We start from the raw sequence: 27571 nt of genomic DNA on the forward strand, positions 1-27571 counted from the left end.
GAGCAGTTGAACTGAGACCATTGTCCAGGCGTCTTTACTTCCAATCCAGAGTTGTTCCCTCTACCTTGTATTTCTTTGTTATTCTGCATGAGAGGGTTCGAATTATTGACTTGGAGGAACCTTAAGGATAACAGATTCTCTATCCTAAGATTTTGGATTTTATTTCATCGCAGAATTATATGCCTTTTCCAACATACTCCATCTGAGTTTGAAACTTATTTGGAACTTAAACTTCAGAAATTTTTTTAAAAGCTGGAAAAGCAGAACCACTGCCCTGTAGACTTGTCAAGCTATTTTAAGAGCAAATTATTTAAGAACTATTTTAAAAGCAATTGCATATAATTGCTAAGGCCTTAAGGGGATTTCACCAGCTAGTCTCATTAAAATAAGAATCAGGACTCTGTTATTGTCTGAATAAAAATGTGTATTAAATTATATTAGATGTGGGGAAAGAATCTGTAAATACTGTGCATACTTGTAAGAGTCAGAAAAGAATACAGAGCAGTGCAACTCAGGGGCATGTGGACTTTTCCTCTTGTAAAGTCGTGAAGCACAGACTGAAAATTCAGGACATAGATAGGATTTCTGTGTTGTAAAAGCTTCAGCAGACACGTAAAGAATATGTTCAAATTTTCAACAAGTGGAAATTGGTTTTTGTGTCATTTACTCTGATTCACCACTATCCAGCTTACCAGTACTCCTTTTGACCCTTTTTCCCAACTGGAGTTTGATTTTCCCTCTCTTTTTATGGCACTTTAACTCAGGACATAAAGGGATATTTTCCAAGGAAGAAGAAGTCACTAATTCAGGACTAGATAAGATGGGACTTTACAGGTTTTCATGGAATTTTCTATCCTCTCTCATTATAGGGGGAAAGAAAAAAAATACAGGCAGTCCCCCTTGAAAGTAATAGCACCATCCCCGTTCCAGGCCTAATGGGGAAAGGGGACTGAGGGAGTGAGCATTCAGGTCAGGCCTGAGATCCATGACCGGGAACCCAGCCTGTAGGTCTCAGACCACTGCCTGGCAGAGAGATGTCGATGCCAGTTTTGTGACCTCTCCACAGTACGCAGCTGGCGAGACACTCTCTGGCTCCCCATGTGTACCTCATCCCTCCTACCTAGCCCTGTCTTGGAGAGTCCTAGACTAAGCCAACCACCCACCACTCCCCGTTTCTCTTGGATCAGCCATGCCACATGGCCAGGGGTTCAGCAACCCCCAGGCTGCGGTTGTCTGTCTCTCTATCCATCTGCCTGTCTCCTTCCCCACACTACCTTCTTGGCAGAATGCCCTTTAGAAAATTAAACATTGCTTGCAGATGGAAACAACACGGGAGAGGAGTTGTATTTGTTTTTGCCATTGGAAATGCTAGGAAAGAGAAGAGTCCAAGGTGACCTTTGTGGACTGGGGAAAAAAAGTCCATCTGATTTTTTTAATTGCTCATTCTCTGTGCTGGTGGGGCCATGGTGAGAGGGAAGGGGCAGCCCCCATATGCTGTTGGTGGGAGTACAATTCAGTCGAACCTTTCTGCAAGGCTATTTGCTAGGATGTATCAGGACCCTTAAAAAAGGCTCCTAGCCTTTGACCCACTAATTTGACTTCCAGGAATTTATGCTAAGGAAACAATTGGAGACACAGGCAGTGATCCTCTACAAGAATGTGAGTTATAGTACTATGGCCGAAGAGGGATAATCTGAATGTACACAGTAAGAGAAGGGGTACATAAATCAGGGTATACCATACAGTAGAATATCCTGTAGGTCTAAGAATACTCTGGGGTTTGTAGAGAGGTCTTCAGGGGGTCATCTGCCAAGATTGTACTTTAAAAATGATTTTCTCTGAACTAATGTCAGTTGTTTGTTATTTTTAGCCTCTTTAGTGGGAAAAGAGTTTTATGATTTTTAAAATATATCAAAGGCTACTTAATGACATCAGAAAATACTTAAGTGAAAAAAATACGCTACTATGTATGTAGTATTATCTGCAACACCACCCCACCCAAGACAAGTGAAGAAATTTGGCAAGCTGTTAACAGTGATTATCAGTAGTATAAATTATGTATGATTTTACTGCTTTTCTTGTGATATTTTCCAGTTTCCTACACAGCCATCTGTAATTTTGCATATCAGAATTAAAGAAGATCAGCTTTCTGATTAATGGTCTGCCGACTGCTTATCTTATACCAGCTCAGGTTTTTCACTCCCATGGTGTGGAGTCATGAGAGGGTCTGCCACATCCGTGATCAGATAGGGAGCCTGCTGGGACAGCCCTGTCCACGGCCTGGTAGTCATGCCCTGGCTGGTACACCAGATGCCCCATCAGTCAAGTGAGTCACCACAGAAGGGTGTCAAGCTGACGATATTGCCACACACTGTACTTGAACGCTCAGCCACATCCCAGCATGCTGCCAGGCCTTTGAGCCTTATCTTCCTAAACCATTATTTCTTCCCTGTCCAGTGAATGTCAAAGCGACTGACTGGGGCTGTGTGACTCCTTTTGAGGACACCGTGGACTGGCAAACTAAAGCCGATGCAAGCCTTCCACTTGAATCCAAACCAGACCAGCAAATGTTCCTTAAAGTTTAAGCTGCTGTTGCTATAGTTGGGCCTTGATGTGGGGGGCCTGGCAGGACCCCAGGAATATTTAGGGTGAAAAATATGCTGGGGCATTCAGCTGGACTCTGAGGTTGTAGAAAGGCCTTCGGGGATCATCTGCTAAGATGGTAGTTATAAAATTATTTTCTCCTATCCTAACACCAATCATTTATTATCTTTGTCCTCATTAATGGGAAGAGAGTTTGAGAATTCGATATTGGAGGTTTCAGAGCCAATACCAAAGCTGGCCATTTTTCGTTTGTTTTGTCTTGGATTTTTTTTAGGAGTAACCTATAACCAGACACTTCTGTGGTCAGAGTATAAGATTATACAAATAGTCTTGGGCCATTATCATCATCCCACCTGTGTGTTCTCTAAGTTGCATCAAAACTGATATATAATGTGCTCTCTGTTTCTCTGAGGAACATTTATATGTTTACAGTCATTCTGTTGCTGCAGGCATCAGTCATTGTGGTGTATAACAGTGCTCAGTAGTATTGTCGACGTTGAGTTTTGTTGATGTGCCTCTGGAGCACAAATTAACAAAGAGTATATTTCCAAGCAGTAGTTTAAAAAATCATAGAAGTACTGTGGAGTATGCATTTTACTGTTACACTGAAACATAGTGGTAATAAGTTTTAGATTGTGGTTATTTTATAACAAATCAATGTTATTGCTATGACCAAAACACAAGCAAACAAATGAAATTCTATTAGTTCTTAAAAATCACAGTTAATACTGTGGCAATGGACATGGAGATTGAAGAGTAACTTCTTATAATCGTTATGAATGTCCTGCATTCCAACCGCACCCCCAGATAATTTCAGCCATGTACTAAGTGGCCAAGAACCACTTAGATATCCAGGGATGTGAAAAAACATTCAGAACCCACATTGTGTTCATAGAATATGTTTCCAACTATGCCTTTAGCCAAAGGCATGATTCTTGGTACACTTGAGGTAGGAAGCTGGAGGTGTTTCCTACTTATAAAAGCCACTAAAAAGAAAACTCAAAAAAAAAAAAAAAAAAAGTCTTAAGGACTTTTAAATTGTCCTGTGTTGGCCACTGACCAAAGGAACAGATTAGTTCAGGCCTCTGGGCCTGGGCTGCTCTCATAAACCTCCAAATTGTCCCTGGTCAGAACTTGGGTTCCCAGGCTGGGCTGCAGTTGGAATAGCCAGGCCTTGCCCACTGGGTCACTATCTAAGGGGGCAGTTGTGGGGAGGGGACTGAGAAAGCGAGGCCCTTCTTACCAGCTGCAGTTATGGATTAACCGAGGACTGACTGCCCAGTAGAAGGAAGGCAGCACTTCCTTCCGGGACCCAAGACAGAATCAAGTGTGGGAGCAGGTATTAAACTAATCATAGGGTAACTGATCCCTTAGCTGATGAAGCTTACTTACTGTCTTATATTACAGTTGTTTTTTAATCTGTCCCATCTTGTCAAATACACTGTAAGCTCTTCAAGTCAGGGACCTTGGTAAATGCTAAGTTGTATTCCACTTACTGTCTTGATCACACAATGTGTTCAATAAGTAGTCATTGCTGGAATAATTGAGAAGAAGAGAAAAAAGCCATACTCTTTGAATTCTGTCTCTTCTGTTATATGAATTCCATCTGCTATATGAATCTACCACACACAAGACTGGAGGCAGAATTGGGGATTTTGTTGGAATTTACAATGTGTTGAGTCTTGCTGGGCCTGTCTGTTGCTGCATTCCCGTTTTCCCTTGCAAATGTGGTAGGCATCTAAAGGAAACTCATAAATCAGTGGTTAAGGTTTCTAGTGCTATGGCTGGGTCTGTAAAGAAGCTTGTACAGCCTAGAGGATCAGAGCAAGTCCTGCTACCCCAGAGGTGGTACACTGTGGCGGCAACAGCCCTGGGCTTGGAGCCAGGGGATTGGGGTCTGAACCTCAGCCCTGACACTTACAGCCTGGATATCTTCAAGCAAGCCTCAAATTGGCCCAAGTTCCCACATCTGTGAAATGGGAATTATAATAGTGCCTCTTGGCTAGATGGTTGGGTTAAATGAGATTCATTAATTTACTCAGTATTTATTGAAATCCTACTGGGCACTATTTTAGGCATTGGAGATACAGCAGTAAACAAAACGAACAAAAATCCCTTCTCATGAAATGTATATTCTAGAAATATAATGCATATAGTGACATTTAATAAATGTTTCATTCAATTAGTCCGAGGTTATCTGATGAACTCACACAATGGGTTTTTACTGTATATTTCCATAGGAATTTATGTTATAGCTGTAGCTAATTAAGGCCATTATTGAGTCTCTCATCTGAATTGAAGATGTGTCATTCAGTAGGACATTTATGTGTTCTTGCTAAATCCCAGTATGTTTAGAAAGTCTGTTCCCCTGGAGTTGGATTGCTGTCATTTTCACCTCTGTACAGTGCTTAGGCCACATAATCCAGCCACCGGCTGGGACTCAGGGCTGCAGGTGGTGTTGTGGCTGGGTGGTTTCCGAGTTGTTTTCTCAGTCATTGGTGTTTGTTTGCACTATCTGTGACTTAATGCAATTTTACAGAGTTACTAAGATGTTTATTTGTGTAATTTGTGGAAATAAGTCAAAGGGCTAGCGTGACTAGTTAAAATCCACAAACCATATTTTAGTGAGTAATTTCAACCTTTCCTCTCCAAACTTTTGATCAGCCACCCATCAAAGAACAAAATGACAAATTTAAGCTTTCAGTTCCTCATTTTTTCATTGCCTTCCATCTGGGACTTTTTCTTTGAGCGTCAGAATGCCCAAAATCCATGAAAAAAAGAAAGTATAAGCCTGGAAAGCAAACCTCAGAGGGACAACTATGCCCTGCCCATAGCTGTGTGCCCTCTCCTGAGAGGTGCGTGCCCAGCCCTGTCCTCCATCCACTATCACTTTTCTAATGCAATCCTTCTCCGGGTCTCCAATGGCACACGGCCCCTTTCGTTAAAAATGTAAACAGGAAATTGTTTTCTGGCGGAATGGCCTGTGTGGCCCAGAAGAATGGTCATTTTTGCTGAGACATGACTTTAAAAACACTCACACGGTGGAAGCCGAAGGCTGGTTATGAGCTAGCCCTGCCCCAGATGGAGGTCGGTGATAGGATGTGGGTGTGGGAACCCATGGACATGGGTTCAGGGCATTTTTCACCCATGGCCAAAGGCACAATGGACACAATTGAGGAAGCTCCTACCACCTAGAAAGCAGTTGTTCTGCAGGGCGAAGAGACATGTTAACACTCCGAGGAGCTCCAGAGCAGGCATTACTTGGAAGACACGGAGTTTGGTCTGGAGAGATGTGACTTGGCACTGAGGACAGTTTCAGTGCTCCTCCAGTCTCTCCAGTTCCCTGTCATTTGGCCTCCCCTGAACCTCCTGTGCTCCCGTTGTGGTTTCCCTGTGTGCTGATGAGTTTTCTGGTGGTTATGTCTTGCAGCCCCCCGAATCCAAGCCCAACTTCACCCCTCTCGCCATCTTGGCCCATGTTTTCGGCGCCATCCAGCCCTATGCCCACCTCATCCACGTCCAGCGACTCATCCCCCATCAGGTCTGTTGCAGGGTTTGTTTGCTTTTCTGTTGCTGCTGTTGTTCTCTCATTGGCTTGGTCCTCTCTTCATGCAGTGTTCAGCCTCCTCGTCAACTTTGTTCCCTGCCATCCAAACCTGCACTTGCTTTTTGACAGGCCAGAAGAAGCAGTTCATGAAGACTCCAGGTAAAGTCACGGATGATGACCAATCCGTTCCTGCTTATCCAAAGCTGATCAGGGATTCCAGCCTCAGAGACCAAAGCTGGGAGGGACTATTTGCATGAACCAGCATGGCATTTTCCACACCTTTCTGAGCCCTTCCTCTGGTTACTGAATTTTTCTGTGATGCGTAGAGTTTGGGGAGAGAGTGCCTCTTGAAAGGGCTCCTGTTTGGATCACTCTCTGAACCATGGGGCTCTCTGTGCTTTAGCATAAGATAGTATCAAAGGGAGCAGTGCTGAGACACGTACCGGCCTTTTCTTCCCTCATTTTTATCAGTTAGCATCAGGCAACATTTATTTGTGGGGTTGGGCTTTCAGCCTTGTGTACTGACACCTAGTTGATGAGACCCAGACCAGTTGGGAGAGAGATGAATATAACACAGAATAAAGGCTTGGGATATGAAGCAGTTTCTCTTTAAGTTGTTCATGGCTGCCTCCTCACCTCCCATGTAGCCCCAGGAATGCTCAGTGCTCCCAGCCTGCATCTGTCTCCACGTGTCGTGAACCCTTAGCTCTCACGGGAACAGGCGACACCTCATTCTGAGGGTTGACCTAGTTCCTCCCCCCAGAGGCCAAGCTATAGTTTTTCCCTGCTTTGATGACACTTAATTCTTCACATTTGATTTTTTTGGAGAAAAGAAGCTGTTTAAATCCAGGAAAAAGAATCCCTCTGCTATGTAGGTCCTGAGCACGTGTGTCTCTCGAACTTAATCTCTGCTTTCAGACAACCAAAACGCAGAGCCCAATTGAAGCATCATAAGTATTTTGGGCCTTGGCAGTATTTTTTCATCCATCTTTTCTCATAGCTGGTTTTTTCCTAAGGGGTGGTGGGCCCAGCATAGGGGCTTAAATAATTTATAAAGCTGAGTCTCACTTTTAAAAAAAGAAACCCCATGCTATTTATACATACATATATATAGATATACACACACACACACACATATGTAGATGTGTGTGTGTGTGTGTGTGTGTGTGTGTGTATATATATATATATATATATATATAAACTCAATTCTCCTCCAGGCACTTCCATATCTATCATTTCATTCTATCTTCGTGTGAGAATGAGAAGAAATGGCCTGAACCCTATTACAGAGAAAGAAAACTAAGGCACAGAGAAGTGACTTGTGCATGGTCACATGACTCATGAGATCCAATCCAGAATTCAGGACTTCTTACCCTCAACCAGCACTCTTTCCTCCAAACACATGGGTGGCCCCAAATTTAAGTTTTCATGTTTCCCGGCCCCAGAGCCTGGCCTGCTCCTCTAGGTTTTCTGTCTAGCTTTTCCCTTGAAGATGGAAAAGATAGCTTTTCACTATATTCTTTTATCCTTACCCTGGGAATAAGATAAAAATTCAGAGTATACTTTTTCTGACACTCAAGTTATTTCCTAATTATTTCTTAGGCATATTCTGGGCACTTTGGGAGATGTTAACTTTCTAGGACACCAGATATGGTTTGGGTTGTTCTGGTTAGATCATTGATTGCCCCATGAGACCTGAACCAGAGCCAAAATGTGGCCCCTTCAATTTATTCAAAACGAAGTAAAATCTTTAGAATATTGGCCCCTGGACAGAATGGGTTGGGGGACTCAGGACAGTAGAATCATTCAGCTAAAAAACTGAAGTGTACTCTGCTTTGACGGTATTCACTTTTTTTTTATATCTCTAAGCTTCGGGGCCCTATTGCCTCTCCAGTATCTCCACCTCCCCACTCCCATCTTCCAGGATATTTCCAGGTTTTACTTCTTTAGCTACTCCTTTCCCAGAGTATTGATATTTCCAGATTGGCGGTGGACAGTGGCAGTAGAGTCTGCTCACCCCAGGTGTTTGGGTTCATGGTTACACAGTACTGTTCACTCTGGCCATCAGTATAATGGTACCATTTGGATGATGCAGTTCCACAAGCCTGTAGGAAGCTGCCTTTTTGAAATAGGCAAGGCAGAATAGGGCTTGCAGTTGGCTATCACTGAGCTGACCACGTGTGCCAAGCTGAGCACGGATGGGGACACAGCTGGGGAGCTAGCCAACAGAGAGGGCAAAAATCCCCTAATTGCTGTTGCAGTGTGCAACCAAGAGGTGGGGGCATACACCCATTATTCAGGTCCAACGAAACGTTCCCCCAAACCCACTTCCAGAACATGAACCTTCAGATTTCCTTCCCTGGGCAGAGCCTTTAAAAATAAAAACTTAATTAGACCTAATAAATGGGCCCATGAACTTCTATATAACATCTCCTCTGGAAGTGGCTTGGTCTCCCCTCTCCAAAGCATTGTTAGTGCTTGTTAGTTCAAGCTCAGGAACGGAGATGCCTTTCACAGCACAGCAGAGAAAGGGGACTGGAGGAGCAGTTCCCTTTCCTTTCACTTGTACCCCTAGAAAAGCTCCCAGCCCCGAACTCATAACTTGGATTCACACAGGGGCTCCTGGAAATTATGCCTAAATGATCAAGCCGTTGCATCCTGCCAGTCTAGCTAAGCCCAACTCCCTGTACAGTGCAGAGTGGGTTGTCATATTGCAGGGTTTGCAAGGGCAATTGAGGGAAACTCCTCTGAGTGCTTTTCCTGGCCCTGTGCCACGCTCACAGGCGAAAATTAACAATGAACAAGCAGAAGGTTCCAAGCTTGTTCATGCCCTTGAAGGCCCTGCTGAGGTCTGAAGGGCGGTGTCACAGAAGAGTCACAGGCACCTCAGGCTCTCTGTGTGCAGTGTGGAGATGCTTTGCAGAGAATAGGGAGCTAGGGAGCCCAAGAACCAAAGATGCTTAGGGGGGATTTTTTTTATTTCTTTAATCAGAGCCAAAGCCTACAAACAAAACCTCTGTGCCAGCAGGATCTGTTTTGGTAGAAACCCTATCTAACACAAACCGCTCAGGGCTTTTGACAGGGAGAGAGTATGGCATGGGACACAGGACTCGGGCTGACAAACTTTTACAAAGAGAAGACTTTCCCCTGAGTAGGGCTGCCAGATTTAGCAAATAAAATGAAAATACAGAATACCCAGTTACATTTGAAATTGTAAACAACAAATGATTTTTTTTTAAGTATAAGTATATCCCATGCAATATTTGGGACATACTCATACTAAAATAGTATTCCTCATTGATCTGAAGTTCAGATTTAACTAGATGCCTTGTATCTTATTTGGCAACCATAGTCCTGGGGAACAGGAATAGCTCCTTTTAAAAGCACCCCTCTATCATCCCTCCCATTCTTGTGCACATCCCAAGGGGGCAGGAGGAAGTCTCGGAGGAAAAGACCTTCTTGCAGACTGTCTGTCACCTCTTAATTTGAGAGAAAAGCAAAAAAAAAAAAGCTCTTTCCTCACCTTTGTTTTCATTTTTAATGTACTGTTTTATTGAATGTTATCATTATTAAATTCCTAAAACCAGATATTAGTGGAAAATTACTCCTCTTGAATGATAATCTTGGGCACTTGAGCCATTCCCTCTGCTTACTTCCTGCCAGATACCCCAGTTGGTTTCCCTGGCTTGTCCCTGTTTTGTCCCATTCCCTTTATTTGAGGAGGTTAATAAGTAACCTCTGTGAAAATCCAGCCAGAGGAGCCTTGCCTCAGATGATTTTCGCCTCACCTTTTATCTCCCTGTCCCTGGTCCCTGTGCTCTCTCCCCATCCTCAAGGGACAATGACCCTGGCTCATGGCTACTGGATTCTCCTTCCACCTTCCATGTCATCACAGGCTCCACTTGCCTGTCCGTACGGAGTTTTGGCTGTTTTAACACGTTTCACAGCCAGATGACTCCTCTCTGTTCCCTACTCCCTCCAAAAACAAAAACAAAAACAAAATTTTAGCAGCGCATTGGCTGTTTGGCCCTTGCTGGCCAACACACAGACTTGGTTTACTTAGATCACAGAATGTGCCCCTTGTCCTGAACTTGATTGTGACATTAATGATAATTACACAGGGGAAGCTGGTGTCTAGTTGGAGCCGTCACATTCTAAAGGCTCTTTTTCCCTTCACTACCAGTGAACCCACTTCGTGTTCTCCCACTTGCCCAGTTTTCTCCCACCCAGTTATCATTTCCTGGCTACTAGAAGACCAGAGAGAACACCAGTAAACTGCACCCTGGCAACAAATTCTGGATAACCATTTATCTGTACAACAGACCCTTTAAGTCATCTTTCCTTCAATTTTCATGGAACCAAGACTAAAAGTTTTAGATTTCTGGCCCTGGTATAGGTTTCCAGACATCCATGGCTCCTCCTTCCCAGAGGGAAGCTGGACTTGGTGACTCCAAGAGCAACAGTTCCATAAGGATCCAAAGTGCCCTGTCCCTTCTGATCCTATCTGGATTTACCTGAGACCAACCATGCCTCAGCTAAAACTCATTCAGCCACTAGAAATAAATACACCATGAAAGTTTAGCATCCCTGGGTCCTTGAGGCTCTCCATTAGCCAAATAAAGATAAAGCAAATAATATATATCCCTTGAATAATTGTCTAACCCAGAGGACCTACTTGCTCTTTTGTTACTCTGCCCTAGAGCCCCTAAATATGCTGGCTTTGAGGAAGAGAGAGATTGCTTTCAGCAAATAAAGAGCCAACTTTTGACTGCTAAATGTCATTTTTCTTGTGACCCTTGAGAAGACCATAGCTCATTTGGGACTGGTCGGATGTCAAGGCAAAAATTGATTTACCAGTACTTGCGACTTGCACTCTAGAATGTGGGTTAGCAATCTGCGGCCATTAGGTCAAATCCAGCCTGGCCCCTGTGTTTTGTAAGTAAAGTTTTGATGGAACGCAGCCACACTCATTCATTTACATGTTGCCTGTTGCTGCTTTCGTGCTACAATGCAGAGTTGGGTAAATGCAACAGAGACCATACGGCCCATGAAGCCTAAAATATTTCCTGTCTGGCCCTTTACAGAAGGAGTTTGCCAACCCCTGCTCTGGAAGGATGGTTCTCAGCCCTGGTTGCTCACGAGAGTCACTTGGAGAGCTTTATAAAAATACTGATATCTGCAAGTCAGGGTAGAACCCAGACATCTGCGTTTTTTAAAGTGATTCTGATTTGCAGTGAGAGTGGCTGTCAGCACTCCTGGGATGATAAGAGCCCCAAAAAATTGCATCATGCCCCCTCTCCCTTATTCCTCCTCACACAAGTGCACACGTATGCTCATACACACACGTGTGTAACTGCTCACACCCACACCTTGTCTGCTCCCTGCCCTACCCTGGGGGTCCGGGAGTTGCAGCTCTGGAATCCTGCTCCACCAGCCCAATGAGAAATAAGTAACATGTGGGAGAGCTAACGTCAGCCCGGGGCCTGGAGCTGAAACCTGGCTTTGCTAGAATTTCTCCTTCTGACTCACTGAGCATTGGCCACTTTCAGCAGGGTCTGCTGTGACTGTTCTCCAGAGCAAGTTAGGGGTTCTTTCCTGCCTCCACTGCCCCCACTAGCTAGTCCTGCTCCAGAAATGGGGTCCAGCCTGCACTCCCACTGTTCAGCTCTTACAAGTCAGGTTTAAACTTGACACAAGGTGAGCCCACGAGAAGTGTGGTTTTTCCAGGCTTATGGCTGTTCTCTGCATATTTCTCGTTTCTGCTCTGGTGACCTTTGCAACTTTTCCACCTCGTGTTTTGCCATCTGCCTTGTCAGGCTCTTCCCGCGAGAGGAGGCTCGGTGGCTTGCAGGGAAGGGGGAGAAAGAGAGATTAAATATCTTTCAGAGGGTTTTTAAAAAATGCTAAATAAACTGCTTTCCCCCAGCACACCATTCCGGAAGGCAAAAGCCTTATATGCCTGCAAAGCGGAACACGACTCAGAGCTCTCATTCACGGCAGGGACGGTCTTCGATAATGGTGAGTTTCTCAAATAAATCACTGGAGTTGTTAAAGTTCCTTTCTACCTAAGGAAAATCTCAACAGAACAGGTAAGACTAAAAAGGAGCATGGGGTGGGGTGGGGTGTCTTTTCCCAAAATAACAGAGCAGCGGCAGAGCTTTAGGAGCCACTATCAAAAGAGGACGAGTGGAATCCCCTCCTCACTGTGACAGAGCCAGTATCATCGAGGTGTCGTGGGCATTAAATGGGATGGTACCTGCACAGGCTTTGAGCATCTGTGGGCTGGACGGAGGGAGGAGACGAAGGAGTGGAGAACGGGGATCCTGAAAGTGGTCAGAAGCTCAGGGAGGAGGCTAAAGCCGCAGGGTCTATGCCCATCCTTGGGTTCAGTGGGATTCACTGTCCATGGCAGGAGAGGCCTGTTTCTGAGACGGTGGGGCATTGGGTGAGCTCCGGGCAGATAAGCTGCGCTGCGTTCCTGCTCGTCCTCCCCCAGCTGCCGGGAGTGGGTAGATGACCCCACAGTGAAACCAGCCCTGCCAAGCACCAGCTGTCCTGCACAGGCATCCTGATGGGAAAATGGATTCGGAGCACTTGCCCCATGGGCCTGGGACTTGCTTGATGCACCATTTCCTTGTTTCATTTGTTTGTTTTCCTCCCTAAAAAAAAAAAAAAAAAAAAGGAATATTTTTCAAAATGCAAATTGATGGAATTGTTGTTATAATTTGTCATAACTTATTATTTGCCTACGAGGAAAATCAGGATTCTGGGGAAAGGCCCAAGTTTCTGTTACAGTTGAGATTTCCCCCAGATGTAGTTCTCCTTTGGGTTTAATCCTTCTGGATCCCTGGGTGAAAGGGTCTGTTTGTTTTGCTCAAAGGAGGAAGCAAAAACCAGCTGTCTGGTTTCAGGAACTGGACATTTTCTGGGCCTCCCTTCTTGACCTCAGGTGGGGTGAGGCAGGGTTCTGTGGCAGGGGTGAGTGCTTACTACCCAGTGTTCCTTCCCCATCACGGCTGCGCGGTCCCACCCAGGTCAGGACCATGCCTCCTACCACCCGCCTGAGACCCAGAAATGCAGGGCAGCCAAGGCTCCCATGTAGCACTGGAGAGCCTGAACTCTAGATTCAGGCCACCATAGCGCAGGCCCCGGCTTGACCACTTGATTCTGTGTGACCTCAAGTAGTGACTTAACCTCTCTGTGCCTCAGTCCTCTCCTCTGTCATAGAAAGATACCAGACAGTTTTGAGAGAAAATTGAGATAGTGTGCATCACATGTTTAAAATAGTACTCAACACATATTAAGCTTTCAGTATGTTGTTATTGTGACGATGATGATCATCATTTCGTTACGTCCATCTCAGAAAAAGACCTTGATGCTCTGATCGTTCACAATGAGAGTTTTTCCTTTTTAGCTGCTACAGCCCAGCTGGGCAGTAGGTACTGCACCTAGACACCCTGGGTTCTGGTTATTTGTAAGCGCCCTGAGGTCCCAGCCAGAGCAGAGATGGGCTCCTGGGGAACAGCCTTGACTGCATCCATATGCAAAGGGACTGCCCCCCTGTGTGGCCAGCCCCTGCATTCAGCATGGCAGAGATAGTAATCAGGCATGGGTAGACAGAATGGGAAAGAGGTCACAGAGCACCTGGGGGATTCCCAGGTCACACTCGGCAGACCTTGATCTTCTGAGCCAGCAGGGCTGGGGATGAGCCCACAACTGCATGTGGCCTTCTGGGCCTGCATCCTCACTTAGGGTTCTCAAAGCCTCTAAAGCACTGTCCTTAAACCTTTGTTCCATTAACTTTCATTTGGGTCCTTTAAAAATCAAAGCATACAAACAGCCAGCCCAACTGCCTCTCCTGTCAGCAGCTAGAGCTTTTAGGTCCTGGCACACCTGTAGGAGTGGGTCCACTGAAGGCTGTCTAAGGCCATGTCCTTGGAGAGTGTCCCCTGAATAGGCCCATGTGGGGGAAGTCACAGCCCAACCATAACATGACACAGTTTGCATGGCAGACGAATCAGAGTGGGTGCATGCACAGGCTCTGTGTCCTATGCTGTCGACAGGGGAGGGGCTTCTGCCTACCAGTGAGCAAGATTTGAGAGATGCCTACATCTACAGGTGAGTCCAGAGCTGAAAGGTCTGTCCTCTAAACCACAGTCCACTACTCCCATGGGCAAGGGACTGCCGTGTTCCTATCAGCTCTTCACTCTGACAACACAAAGGACCCCTGATCCCGGGGGAAGAGTCGGTTTAAGCTCTCAAAAGGTCTGTATGTGTGAGTGTGTGTCTTGTTTGGGACTCCTCTTCCTGAGTGCAGCCTTCTTCCATTTTTAAAAGAGCTTTATTGAGGTAGCCACGTACCATACAAGTTACCCATTTAAAATGTACAGTTCAGTGGGTTTTAGTATATTTAAAGTTGTGCAACCATCATCACTATCTAATTCCACAATATCTTCATCACCCCCAAAGAAACCCTGTTCCCTTTAGCAGTCATGCCCCATTTACCCCAACCCTACTCCATGCCGCCTAGGCAACCACTAGTCTACTTTCTGTCACTGTAAATTTGCCTGCTCTGGATGTTTCGTGTGAGTGGAATTATACAGTACATGGTCTTTGCAACTGACTTATTTCACTTTGCACTATATTCAATGTCATCCATGTTGTAGTAGGCCTCAGAACCTCATTCCTTTTTATTGATGAGTAATATTCCATTGTATGGATATACCACATTTTGTCTATCCATTCATCGATTGATGGACATATTGATTGTTTCCACTTTTTGGCTGTTATAAGTAATGCTGCTATAGACACACGCATACAAGTTTTTGTGGGGACATAGGTTTTCCGTTCTCTTGGTGATACACCAAGGCATGGGCTTGCTGGGTCATATGGTAACTCTAGGTCTAACTGTTGGAGGAACTGCCCAACTGATTTCTAGAGGGGTTGCACCATTTGGCATTCCCACCTTCTTCAGTTTTTAAGTCTCCTTTTTGAAGTAGTTTAACTAGCTAACCAAAAAAAGAAATTAAAAGACACTTGATTTTTAACTGCCAAGTCCTTTCCTTCCCAGCAGGTTCTGTTACTACTCCCGCCCCTCCACTCAGTAATTGTCATAAATCCTACAAGGACAGATGAGAGCAGGAGAGAGTCAGAGGCCTTACCCCGCCTTCCCGTGGTCTCCAGGGGCCACGGCAGCGTTCATTGACACTAGTTTCTTTTTAACTAGCAATGTCAGTGACCTTTCCAATTCCCTGAAGAGCAAAAGGCCAAATTAAGCCCCAAAGACAACACCTCACAGTGTTGACTGAGCTGCAGTCGAAGAAGGATCTGACAAAATGTCGATTCAGATTTTAGACTGGTTGGATGGTAGAAAATGCTACCTCGACCCTACTTTCCCCATCCCTTTGCCTCTTTAGGAGTTATCGGGCATTAAAGGGGGAAAGCACTATTCACATATTAGAGAGATCTTTTTCCTTGTTCTCTCTCTTGGTAATTTGTTGCTGAAGATCCCAGGTAAGGACGATGTAAGTTGGATGCTCTGTAGCTGTCAGATTAAATCATCAGACCAATCAGAAGAAAGTTTCCTAATGACAGAGTTAGAGTGAGTGAGTGTGTGTGTGTGTGTGTGTCTTGTCTTTTTCAGGATCAAGAAGAAGAAGAAAGGAGGAGGAGGAAGAGGGAGGGGCACCTTGAGGGGAAAGTCTGTTGTGCATAACGATTAATCTCCAAGCCTCTGGATTCCAGGGGCCCACTGTGAATCTGGAGAGGCTGCTCAGTCAGCTCTTGGACTTTGTGCAGTGGGCAATGGCTGTGCAATACTCAGAAATAACTCCAGTGTCAGCCCTTGCCAATATACTAGGAAACTGGCCATTTCACCAAGAGCACCTCACACAGTAACTGGAAGGAAAAATAACTCATGTTCTCAGGAACATTAGTCATCTAGAAGCAACCTGATTAGTGATACCTGGAAAATTCACATGCCGTTCACTAAAATTGGGTTCTTGGGATACTTTTATCAAGATTTGACATGGGCTGGATCCTTCATTGCTGGGGTACCGGGTGCAGTGTGAGTGCAAAGCAGGGCTGCCCTGGGTTTCCTTTGCTGATAAAGGATATCTCAGGCAGTGGGGTTCACAGAGAGTTCCTCGGTGGAATCTTTCAGCCTCCCCCGCATCTCCATGTCTCCCCCAGGCGTTTCCACCAGCTGCTTCACTGGTCTTGCTGCGTCCACTCTCGCCCCATAACCCAGACTCTACACAGCAGCCAGATTGATCTCTGAAAAATGGAAGTCACATCATGTTATTTTGCCTCCTGTTCTTAGAATTACTGACAAGGACCTGCAGGTCCCGCCCCTGCCGTCTGGCCCCCTCTCACCCTCCCTTGATACAAAGCAGCCTCTCAGGCCTTCTTTATGTTCTCGAATAGGGCTGGCAAACTATGACTTGCCAGTGAAATCCAGCCCGCTGCCTGCTTTTGTAAATAGAGCTTCATTGGAACACAGCCACTCACGCCTTTGTGTTTACATATTATCTATAGCAAGACAGTGGCAGAGTTGAGTAGTTACACATTGACGAGCTGGCTTTTTAAGAAAGACTTACACACCACTGTTCTGAAACCACAACAAGCTTCTCCCCATCTTGGGGCTGTTACACTTGCATTACTGGCTGGCTCCTGTGGATTATTTGGGTTTTAGCTTTTCGAACTCTTGGCCACCCACCCGCATCGCTATCCCAGTCTCTTTCCCTCCCCTCATCACTACCTACAATTACATGCTTACTTACTATAGATGGTCCCTCCCCAAGAGCAGAATCTCATCTGCTTGTTCTATCCTATGTGCAGGGACCTAGCACAGTGTGTGGCTCGTGGTAGGTGCTGAATGAACGTTTGTTAAATGAGTCCATGCATTCAGCTACACAGGGGTCTGCACCTGTGCCAGCCACTGCTCCTTCCCTGGGGGGCAGCCAGCCACTAGAGATCTTAGTCACACACTTGCTCCTGGTCCACCGTGAGCGAACGAGCGGGGAGAGCATGAGGTGCCTGTGCAGGGGTGTGTGGAGTGTATATGGACTGAGCTGAGAGAGAGTAGTTGGCAGGAAGCACGCCCGTGTCAGCAGCAGCTTATATTTATTATATGCCTGCTGGGCTGGAGAGCTGCCCAGGCAGCTCCCTGCAACACCTTGTGTGTTTACATAGCACATGGGACACTGGTGCGATTCAGAAGGTTGGACATTGGTGCGATTCAACCCAGCAAGTACTTACGAGCATCCTCGATATCCAGAGCATTAGGCTAGGCCAAAGTGGTAGTGCTTAAGACCACAGACCCTAGGGTCAGATGTCCTGAGTTCAGATCCACCTCCATCATCTACCAGCTGTGTAATTTGGGGCAAGATGCTTAACGTCTCTGAGCCTCAGTTTCTTATCAGTAAGCTGAGGATAATAGAACCAACTCCATAGTCCTTCTGAAGATGGAAGGAGGTGATGCAGAGGCAGCACTTAGCAAAGGGCCCACTGCTTAGCATGTGCTCACCGTGAGCATCACCACTCTTATCCTCAAGGATCACACTCTCTGGTGGGATAGAGGCATCATGTAGTGGAAAAGGGCTTGGTCTCTGGGATCAAACAAGCTGGATTCAAATTCTGGCTCTACCGTTGGGACCCTGAATAAATTAATTTACCTCTCTGAGCCTTAATTTTCTCATCTGTAAAATAGGGATAATAATAGTACAAGCTAGGATCCTTAGGTCCAAATGAGTCAGTAAATATTTAACTCTCTGAGTCCATGGCTGTTTCCCAGGCACCATTTGTAGCGTGTTCGCTTCTATCATTGTAATTCACCAGAGGGGAGTCAGTGAAGAATGTTGAGTGATAGAATACAAAATTAAATGCACTAAAAAACTAGTTAGGGAAACAAAGTTAACACATTTGAACAGCATTAAAAGGACCTATGAACATTCCGGAAGCCAGGGGAAGGGAGGGAGCAGGTAGATGGCGTTCCATGATGATATTTATGGAGGAGGTAGGGCTTCAGCTAAGCCTTCAAGTGTGAGGAAGGGAAACAAAAGACAACAGAAAGCCAGAGGCATCTGGGGCTGCCTCTGTCCTCCATTAGTTAATTCTTATTATCACCCTCATTACAGAGGCATTTTGGCACAGAAGAGTTATAACTTAACTTTCTGTGAATGAGTTAAAATGCAGATCCCTGAGCCCCACTCCTAGAGATTCTGCTGTAACTGATGTGTGCTGGGGCCTAGGAATCTGCAGTTTTAATAAGCATCCAGGTGGTTCTGTTGCACCTGGTCTGGTACCATCCCTTACTAAAGCCTGACTTGCTGACTTCTCTGAGTCAGCAATCCGACCCAAAGGCTGCACTGTCCCCTGCCGTCCCCCATGACATATCTCTTGTTCTCTAGTTTGGAGGGCCTCCTTTGTCCCCTCTGATTCTCCCCTTATTCTGCAAATTCCATTTCTAATGTTTGCAGACGTTACCACCTCTGCACCTGAGCTGTGTTTGAACAGCTGGCCAGGAAGGGAGAAAGTCTGAAAGAGATGGACTCGGTGCATCCGGTAGAACAACAACTCAACTAGGAGCTTTGCTGTCAAATGGGGGCGGAGGGTTTGTCTTTTTTTGTTGTTTTTCATTTTGTGTGTTTGGTTGGTTTCTTCTTTCTAGGTCTTTTGTTTTGGGGAGTGAGTTTGATTTGTTTGGTTTTGGTTCTGAACATTTGAGATTTCCCCAAGTTTAGGTGGTTGTTGAGACCAGGTCCTTACTTGGTTTTTACTGCTGACCATTCTGAATGACCGATCAAATGACACAGGGTCTCCTACTGACTCACCTGTACTGAGCATTTACTGTGCTTTCTCCGTATTGGTTCCTGAACCCTCACAAGAACCCAATGAGGGGGGGAGAGTTTTATTATCACTTGATAGGTTGAAGAAACTGAAGTGATCTTGGCAGTATCAGCTGGATGGATGGGCAGAAGGCAGGGGTGTTTGGGTGCTAGCATTTTAGCGGTGGGCTGGAAGATCTTGGTCATTGGAGAGACCAGGTTGCTTTTAAGTTGTGTTGTGTTCTTTCTTCCATGGCACTTCTCCCCCAGACTCCTCCTTGTGTCATGAATCCAAAGTACCCTCGCTACTTGGGTTTATTCCTGAAACCTAGAGATATGAAATCAGGCAAACGTGTTGGAGGCCACCTCATAGATGTTTGACCTTGTCTTTTCCTAAAGAAGCCTTCAAGATCTAGCCAAGGTTGACATTGATCTTCTGTGAGCCTCAGTGTGTGTCCTTCTGTTGCTTCTGTATTTACTTCCTTTGGTCTCTCTTCTTTCTTATTTCCCTACAAACTGAAACTAGAGTTTTATAGTAGTGTTGGGGGCGGAAATGCTTTTCTAAAACAAGCTCAGGAAGTCACTTAATTGGCCTAGGAAGGGAATAGAGGAAAATTCATTCTCTCCAAACAATCTCGGAGGATTGGAGTTTTCCTAAAACAGTAAGAACAAATGTCCTGCCTAGCCCAAGAGTTATTTGTATATTCCCAGTTCAAAAAACATGAACAACCCTCCTCTCCAAGTCCAGGATTCCTTCTCTCTTCCTTCCTGCTGTTGGCTGCTTTGCAGACTCAGCTGGATTGTATATAATTTTTACAGTATCACAGTAGTTTCCATGGAGATGGCTTGTGACATCACAGAGCATTGGGTATATATTCTTTGGATATGGAAAAATCAAAAGGGTAGAAATTTTTTAAATTGCAATAGAGAGAGGGAGAAGACAGCTTTCAGACTCGTATATAGGAAGGAGGAAAACTCCAGAGAACAGGAAAGAAAATTAAAGAAGGGTATGGTTGGAACCACGAGAGGGCTATTTGAAGACTATAAAATACAAAACAAAACAAAACAAAAATGCAGAGGGAATTTGCAAGGAAATTAGAAGCAGAGGGTATGGATTCGGAGGGAAGTAAAATGCATGATTAGGAGCTACGTTTTTTTTTTTTTAATAAATTTATTTATTTATTTATTTTTGGCTGCGTTGGGTCTTCGTTGCGGTGCACAGACTTCTCATTGTGGTGGCTTCTCTTGTTGCCGAGCACTGGCTTTAGGCGCATGGGCTTCAGTAGTTGTGGCTCGCAGGCTCTAGAGCGCAGGCTCAGTAGTTGTGGCACATGGGCTTAGTTGCTCCACGGCATGTGGGATCTTCCTGGACCAGGGCTCGAACCCGTGTCCCCTGCATTGGCAGGCGGATTCTTAACCACTGCGCCACCAGGGAAGTCCAGGAGCTACATATCTTTAAGGACTAGTTCTTAGCAGTCCTCCATAGGTACTTTATCTGGTACATAGTCAACACTGGGTAGGTAAATGAGTACAGGGCTGGATGGATGGATACCTAGGTAAATATATAGGTGGGATATCATAACTGTGACCTCTAAACTAAAATGCAGGAATCTGTTACTTCTTTACAGTTTAAACCAGGAACTTCAGAAAGTCCGTGAAACTCCTAAAATTGTATGCAGAATTTTGAATGCCTGTGTCTCTTCCCCTTTTAATTATGGAGAACGTTCAGAATGACCTTCACCAGGTCCCCCAGTGGGTTGAGAAACTCTGGTTTAAACAAATCCGAGAATGATGTAACTTAACGGGCGACTGCACCCAATCTCTAAACTTCCTTCACACACGCACAGTACGCGCCCACCTCCTACCCTATCTGTAACGTCGTTTCTTGTCGCTCTCTCCCCGCCTCCTGTACAGTGCATCCATCTCAGGAGCCCGGCTGGTTGGAGGGGACTCTGAATGGAAAGACGGGCCTCATCCCCGAGAACTACGTGGAGTTCCTCTAACCGTGGGCCCTGGCAGAACTGCTGAGCTTTTCATGGTGTCCATGACAACTGCTGATTCCAGTGTTGTGGGCCATTGCTCTTCGCCGCTGAGAAGTGCAGGGTGACTGACTCTGCTGCTACCTGTCAACACGAATGTTTCTGTGAACTCTGGTGTCACCCATCCCCATGATCATCTCAGCTGACGTGCGGTGATACTGCAAGAAGCAGAAGTAAATCAGCGGAGGAGGCCGTTTGATTTTGATAACAAGAAAGGCTTACAAAGCCATTCCTCTCATTTAGCACCCTACGTGGGGTGTGCTCATTTTGTTTCAGTAGTCATCCAAACCCCAACCTTCTGAAAAAGGAAGTAAGTGAGATATAAGCAGTCCCCAGGAGCTTGCAGTATAGCTGGCTCTGACAGGGCTGGGCAGTGGCCTGAGACCCAGTCTGGATCCACAGCTATTGTTTACAGTAGACACTCTCTCTACCCCACCTCTAAATACTTGAGACCTGCCCTGCTATAGGCGGCTGGGTCTGTTTGTTTGCATGCAGGATAGAGAAGGGTTATGGCGCTGTTTACATAAGATCCAATCTCTCACCATCTCTCAAGCAGCCACTGGCCCAGCACCAGCAGAATTCTGTCCAGTCCTCTCATGCAGGGGAGCACACACACCCCCACGGCCCCCCTCCCAAGCTAGGAACTTCTCTGCCACCGAGGGCTGCCATTGCCTCGTAACCACGGCAACCCAACCTACTCTAAAACCAAACCAGAAAATAACACACTCTTTGCATGACGTATTTTTTTCTCCCTGCTTTTTGGCCGTTTTTTGAATGGTTTTCCAACGACCTGAAGGCGAAGATCAAGGTCTACTTGGGGGCAGATAGAATAGCAGCTGGGAACTGCTCCCTTTCTGATGAATTTCAGCAGCACCAGGATATATTTGGAACAAACTCTAGTAACCTCTTGAGATTAAATTACATACAGGCTTAGTATTTCTGTTCTTCCATGCAACTAGTGTCTGCTTTCTAGAGGGCAACATGCTGCCTCCCAAAGGGGAATACCCTCCCAATGACTCATTCCCTCCCATTCACCTGTCCCTTCCCCTGTCCTTGCCTGCTTGTAGCCCTTCACTGACTAGCCCCCTGGCAGTGCCCTGGGCTGCTCAGCACTGGTGCCCTGGCGGTTTTCAGGCATGATTCCTGGACTAACCCCATGGCCTCTAGTTTAAAAGGACATACATGTTCACTGCCACTCAGAAAAAGGGAATTGTTTCTCAGGCTTTTGAGGCATGAGACTAATATCATAAGCCATTGTGATTTAGGAGGATGCCGGAAGGTTGGGGCATGGAAGGTGGGATGGGTACCTTCTGAGAAAGAGAATTTGCTGGTCCAGAAGGGGCTGGGTCATGTGGAAGACCGCTTTGGGTAGGGAGGTTTGGCCTGGACATTTCAAATTCACTTGGCTTCCAAAGAAGAGAGTCCCAGTATTTCCACACTTGAATGTCCTTGCAAGAGTGATTCTGGGCAGACAGACTCTGAAGTGAGGGACTGTCAAGCTCTCCAGGACAGGAGCCCCTCGGGATGGTGGCATTGTTCCAGATTATGTCCTGCTTCTGGAATTCCTCTTGAGGGAACTTTAAAGAGGAAAAGAAAAACTTGAATTGTGTTGAATTACTGTATCTTTTACATTTTTTTTTGAAAAGATAAACATGTAAATAGAGTGATTTGAAATACTATATGGCAAAGTTCTATATTTGATATTCTATAAGTTAGTTGCTTCACACATTTAAGCTTTGATTGCTGAACAGGTGTGTATACGAGGGGGAGAGGGGACACAAGGTCGAAGAGAGTCAAGATCATCCCTTCTCTGGCCTTGAGGAAGGAGAAGATATTTCCACACACTCTGCTGGCTCTTGTTGGTGGGCATGACACGTTAATGGTGTTCAGTCTTCTTTATCCAGATGTGGTTTTTTGAGCATTTCTTGGGCTTTGGATTTGGAGATGGAAGGAGCATCTTCAGGCAATGAACTTTTCCGAGAACTCCTATCCAGTAGTAAGATGAAGCTCAGGATTTAAACAGGTGAGGCCAGGGGTTAGATTTTTTTTTTTTTTTCTTTTCATTTTTCTTCTCAGGTGTATTTCTTGGTACCCCAAGGTACCAGGACAGAAGATGGGATAATTGCATGCTCCTTGTATCTTACTCTTCTGCGCATCTTCTAAGGCTTTATAAACGAGTTCAAGCTAGTTTGCAAATGTGTGTGTCTAAGTTCCAAGAAAAACTGGCTTCTTAGGATCTTTAGTTCTTGACATGCTGCTTCTTCCCCTTTCCCTAAACATGTTTATTCATCTCAGATTCCCTATAGCTCCAAAATAAGACAAAGAAAAACCCCCAAAGAGGGGTGGAGATTGTGCTGTTAATAGCTTTCTAGATGACTTTAAAGTTAATAGGAGTTTGTCATTGTGATTCATTCCATCAGCTCAAGGATGACACAGCTATTACCCAGGAGCTCACCCAGCAGTGAGCGAGACACCACCACTGAATCAGGGAACAAGAATTAAGACTGGAGAAGACCAAGATAGGACTCAGGAAAGCTATCATTGAAAACCCAAGAAGAAAGGGCACATATGAGCAGGCTATACCTACTCCCTGTGGACTTTGAACAGCCTGGGGACCTGTTCAAAGGGGCTAGAGGGACAAGCACACTCTATACCACTGTGCTTTCCAAATAGAAAAGTGCAACATAATGCTTTTAACACATTGGACGTTTTAAATCACCACCTGCCCCATTGGAACCTTAACTAGAGCTAATGTGGGGACGGCCAGAAGTCCCAGGCCCTGGCTTTGGGAGTTCCTCTGAAGCTTACCTGCCAACACTTGGCCCCAGCTTGACCACTTGGAAGCATGTGCCTCCCTCCCCATTTGGCTCTGATCCAAAGCCGAGGGAACTGGAGCTACTACCAATGGGAATTTTAGGTAGACCCCTTCCCAGCTTCTCTGGGCCGTGCTGGGCCCTGACAGATGGCTACTCTGCTTCCCTTTCCCTGGCCAGGCTCCCCTCCTCCCCATCATCTACAGAACTGGAGACACTGTTCAGAATATGAGCCGACAAATAAGAAGGAACTTGAAGGCTGAAAATGGGTTTTACCCTCCACTATCTTTACTCCCCACCTCTAACTCTGTCTTCTGGAATAGGGAATCTTAGGGCAGATTAGGAGAGTGAACTGGGTATCAGAGTGGAATACTATTGACCAAAATCCCTGAACTTTCCCAGGAGCCTCGTGTTGCTTTTGGAAGGCCCTGGGATCAGGTAGGCAGACATAGCCTGAGTCTTTTGGGGGCATCAAGATCAGTCTCTCACACCTCCTCCAGGTACTCAACAGAGTTCTGTAGTTACAGAATGCCATGCCTTGAGAAGACAACTAGTTTCACATTCTTCCCCCACCCCCCAGGCAAGTAAAGTCCTGACTTGCTCAAGACTGATGATATTCTCTTCTGTTTTCAAATCTGAACATAGAGGGATGGACCCTGTATAGCACTGCCGGCCTTTGTATCCTAGGATTGGAGCCAGTTTTTAGCTTAGTGTTTTAGTATTTCTACAGCCAATGTGTGTTTTCTTCTGTCACACCAAACTGGGGTTTGTTTGTTTGTTTTTTCAACATAATTCCAGTTCATGTCCTCTTGCTGAGTGCTTTTTGGATAGAAAGGCAAAGAGAAAGAGAATAAATGAACAATCAGGTATTGGCCAATCGACATTAGCAACACAGAGTCATGCTAGTGACAGGGTGATTTCACTGTTTGCCAGGACTCTGCAGTTATGAGTGCCATACCTGTAGCTCAAAGGGAAGTCCTTCTACCATCAGAGTTTGCGTCTCTTGAAAACAGCAACCCTTGTCGCACCAAAAGCTCTGTCTTGACTGTATAGACTCTAAAAACATCCATGATTGTGGAGTAGGGAGACAGAAATAATCGACTGAACATAACATGATCAACTACTCATGACTGTCTTTTGGCACCTTTCATCCTCTGGCTTCTGTTTCTAAAAGAAGCAAGTCTGGACCCCCCAGTTTTATAGACCCAGGACTCCCAGGTACAACAGTGGCCATCATGGCACTCACAGTTCGCCCTAGCATCGAATGTTTTATGAGCAACCGTGTTACCCAAGTAGGTAGCCAGCCCTGAAGAAACTAGCCACTTAGCTACCTGACTTTAAAAGGAATGTCCTGGGTATACTGTCTAGGGAGTTAATCTGTCATGACTGGCAAACTTGACAGTAATCATTTACCTAGACAGCCCTGCCCCACATCTAAGTCAACTGGGTGTCCTCTCACACACCCTGTGCCGGCGTTTAAAAAATGTATCTTATCATGCTCAAATGTGTTTGGCAGCCAGGCTGGTGTGCTGGGTGCTGAACCACTTTTCTTTAAATGTAGCCTCCAAATGACAACAGCCGTAGAATAATGGACCTTGCACAAACCTACAGCATGCCTGAGACCAGACTCCACCAAGTCATAATTAGCTTGTTTCCTTTCACCGCCTACAGTACTTGTCTAACTAAAGGGCTCCCCAAAGCACAGGGAGAGGCCATACAGAGAATTCAGACGTCATTCAGAGCCAGCCCTGGCTAACATGTGATCTCCTAATGGAAGCACTTGTATTCTTAGGAGAAAAAGGATTGGGTATAAAGTAATGCTAAGAGCAGAAAGAGAAAGGCAAACCATACTGAAGAACTTCGGATTTTTTTAAAGAGGGATAAATATAGTTCTTAATAGGGGGGAAAATCTATCACGTAAAAAGCTCACAGCTAATTTTTTTACAGAAGTTTTACAGGACGCTACAAGATGAAACCATTTTTCAAGGCAGAATGCCTTAGAGAGCAAAGGCTTAGCACAGTCCTGGACCCGTGTAAGTATAGGAATTACTATTACATCAAAATTCTATTTAGTGTAGTCAGTGAGAACCAAGAATAGTGATAAAGTGTCAGAATTACCTGGAGAGGCCAAGACATTTGACATCAATCATTTCTACGTCAACCATTTCTACAAAATTGTCCAAACAGACCCTACACGCCGCTTCCTTGGGTATCCAGATGCCAGGGTCAACCTTGAACCTGTGAAAAGAGGTTCATCTGACGATTCTTAAGTGTATACGTATTAGTATGTGTTTGTGTATGTATGTGTACAGCTCACATTTACATGTGTAAAGATACAGACTGTCTTCTAGAAACCCACATAAGCTGGCAGTTGCTGAGCCTTGACAGCCTTTAAGATTTGAAGTTTGAGAATCAGAGAAACAAGAGAGGCTGTTGATTGACTATCAGAATGATCAAAGATGTAACTTAAGTGCCATTTGAAAACTTTGTTCATATTTATCAGATGATTACTATCTATAGCTATATTCCTTATTAACTTATTAAGAGTCATGTTGAAAAAAAGATCAAACTCATAAACAATTAGTGGTTCATAGTAGGCTAGTCTTCACAAGCACTCTAAAAGACATTTTGTCCATGTTTTGGAGAAGAAAATATTTGCATGTTTAATTCACAACTTAGGCTACCTTTGAGTATATTATAAAGTGCTGTGTGATATAATATCAATAAAGTACTTAAAAATGGCACTTTAATGTTTTTTTTTGAAAAACATAAATGCACTGTTTTAAACTTCGATTCAGTATTGAATATCGACTGGTGTGTAGAATCCTATTTAGTAATTAAGAAGTAACTTGTGACTAGAATAGAACTTTTTCCCTGTTATTCATGAAACAGTTTTGCCATGTTCAGGCTTGAAAAGAAAAAAAATGTGCTTTTGTGTCACTAAGCATATCTGTAAAGAAAATACAGTTTCTGTTGGGTGGCCTCTGAAACTTGGCTTTCTTACTTTTGGTTGGTTTATGTGACAATCCCTGTGAAACTAGTGGAAGTATGATTTTTGAATTAAATGACTTTTCCATTTGGTGGTATGTTTGTTTCTTGAGTTTCTGATAAAGTTTTGACATGATGCGTATTTTAATATTTTTTTCAAATAAGCAAAGACCATGATCAAAGATCGCAAGTCTGGGCTCCTGAGGTCACTGGTGACAACCACAGTGCTGATTTCTGATGTGCTCTGGGGAGCTCTGGTTTCCTTTAGGGAGAGGTCAACTGCTCGTGAACTTGAGGATAAGCTGTCATGCACGTTAAACAGTTAAGCCCCAAAGAGTCACATTCCAATGAATGTTTCTGACTTTATCTCCTACGATACATATTTTATTCTTCCTAAATTTGATTGTCAAATCAACCATTTTCTTGAACTTCATTAACACAGGATGGAATAATCAAAGAGCCAAAATACAGACAGTTCCACCACACAGCTGGGCGTGTCCCCCAGGGTTGTAAATCAGTCACTTGTAACATGCTGTCCCAGGCCAGCTTGTGTTACTGAGTTGTCTCATTCATCATATCCCCTCCAGGTACATCCTGAGTTGCAGCCTGGGACCCAGGTTTACAATTCACTCCCAGCTTCTGCTGTGAGAACAGAGGAGCCAGAAGGAGAGGGCAGGGGAGCCTGGACTCTGGGGATGGAGGGCAAGGCTTCTGGCTCCAGAAGCTTGCCCTGGGCAAGCAGAAGGCGAGTGA

At 45.0% G+C, this 27571-nt stretch overlaps 1 protein-coding gene across 4 annotated transcripts in view; it reads left to right on the forward strand.

Moving 5' to 3' along the window:
- ARHGAP26 (Rho GTPase activating protein 26) overlaps positions 1–26909 on the forward strand; it is a 472115-nt gene extending 445206 nt beyond the window's left edge. Inside the window, exons 21-24 of one of the 4 annotated variants that reach the window (XM_057540934.1) lie at positions 6035–6145; positions 6281–6310; positions 12078–12169; positions 20893–26909. In XM_057540934.1, coding sequence (XP_057396917.1) covers positions 6035–6145; positions 6281–6310; positions 12078–12169; positions 20893–20981 — 322 coding nt within the window. In that variant the 3' untranslated portion in view covers positions 20982–26909. Of the gene's footprint in view, positions 1–6034; positions 6311–12077; positions 12170–20892 lie in introns of all 4 variants that reach the window. The other 3 variants (XM_057540933.1, XM_057540935.1, XM_057540936.1) reach the window with 3 other exon arrangements.
- The last annotated feature ends 662 nt before the right edge of the window (positions 26910–27571 follow it).

This window comes from Balaenoptera acutorostrata, chromosome 2, assembly GCF_949987535.1.
Source record: "Balaenoptera acutorostrata chromosome 2, mBalAcu1.1, whole genome shotgun sequence".
Lineage (NCBI taxonomy): Eukaryota > Metazoa > Chordata > Mammalia > Artiodactyla > Balaenopteridae > Balaenoptera > Balaenoptera acutorostrata.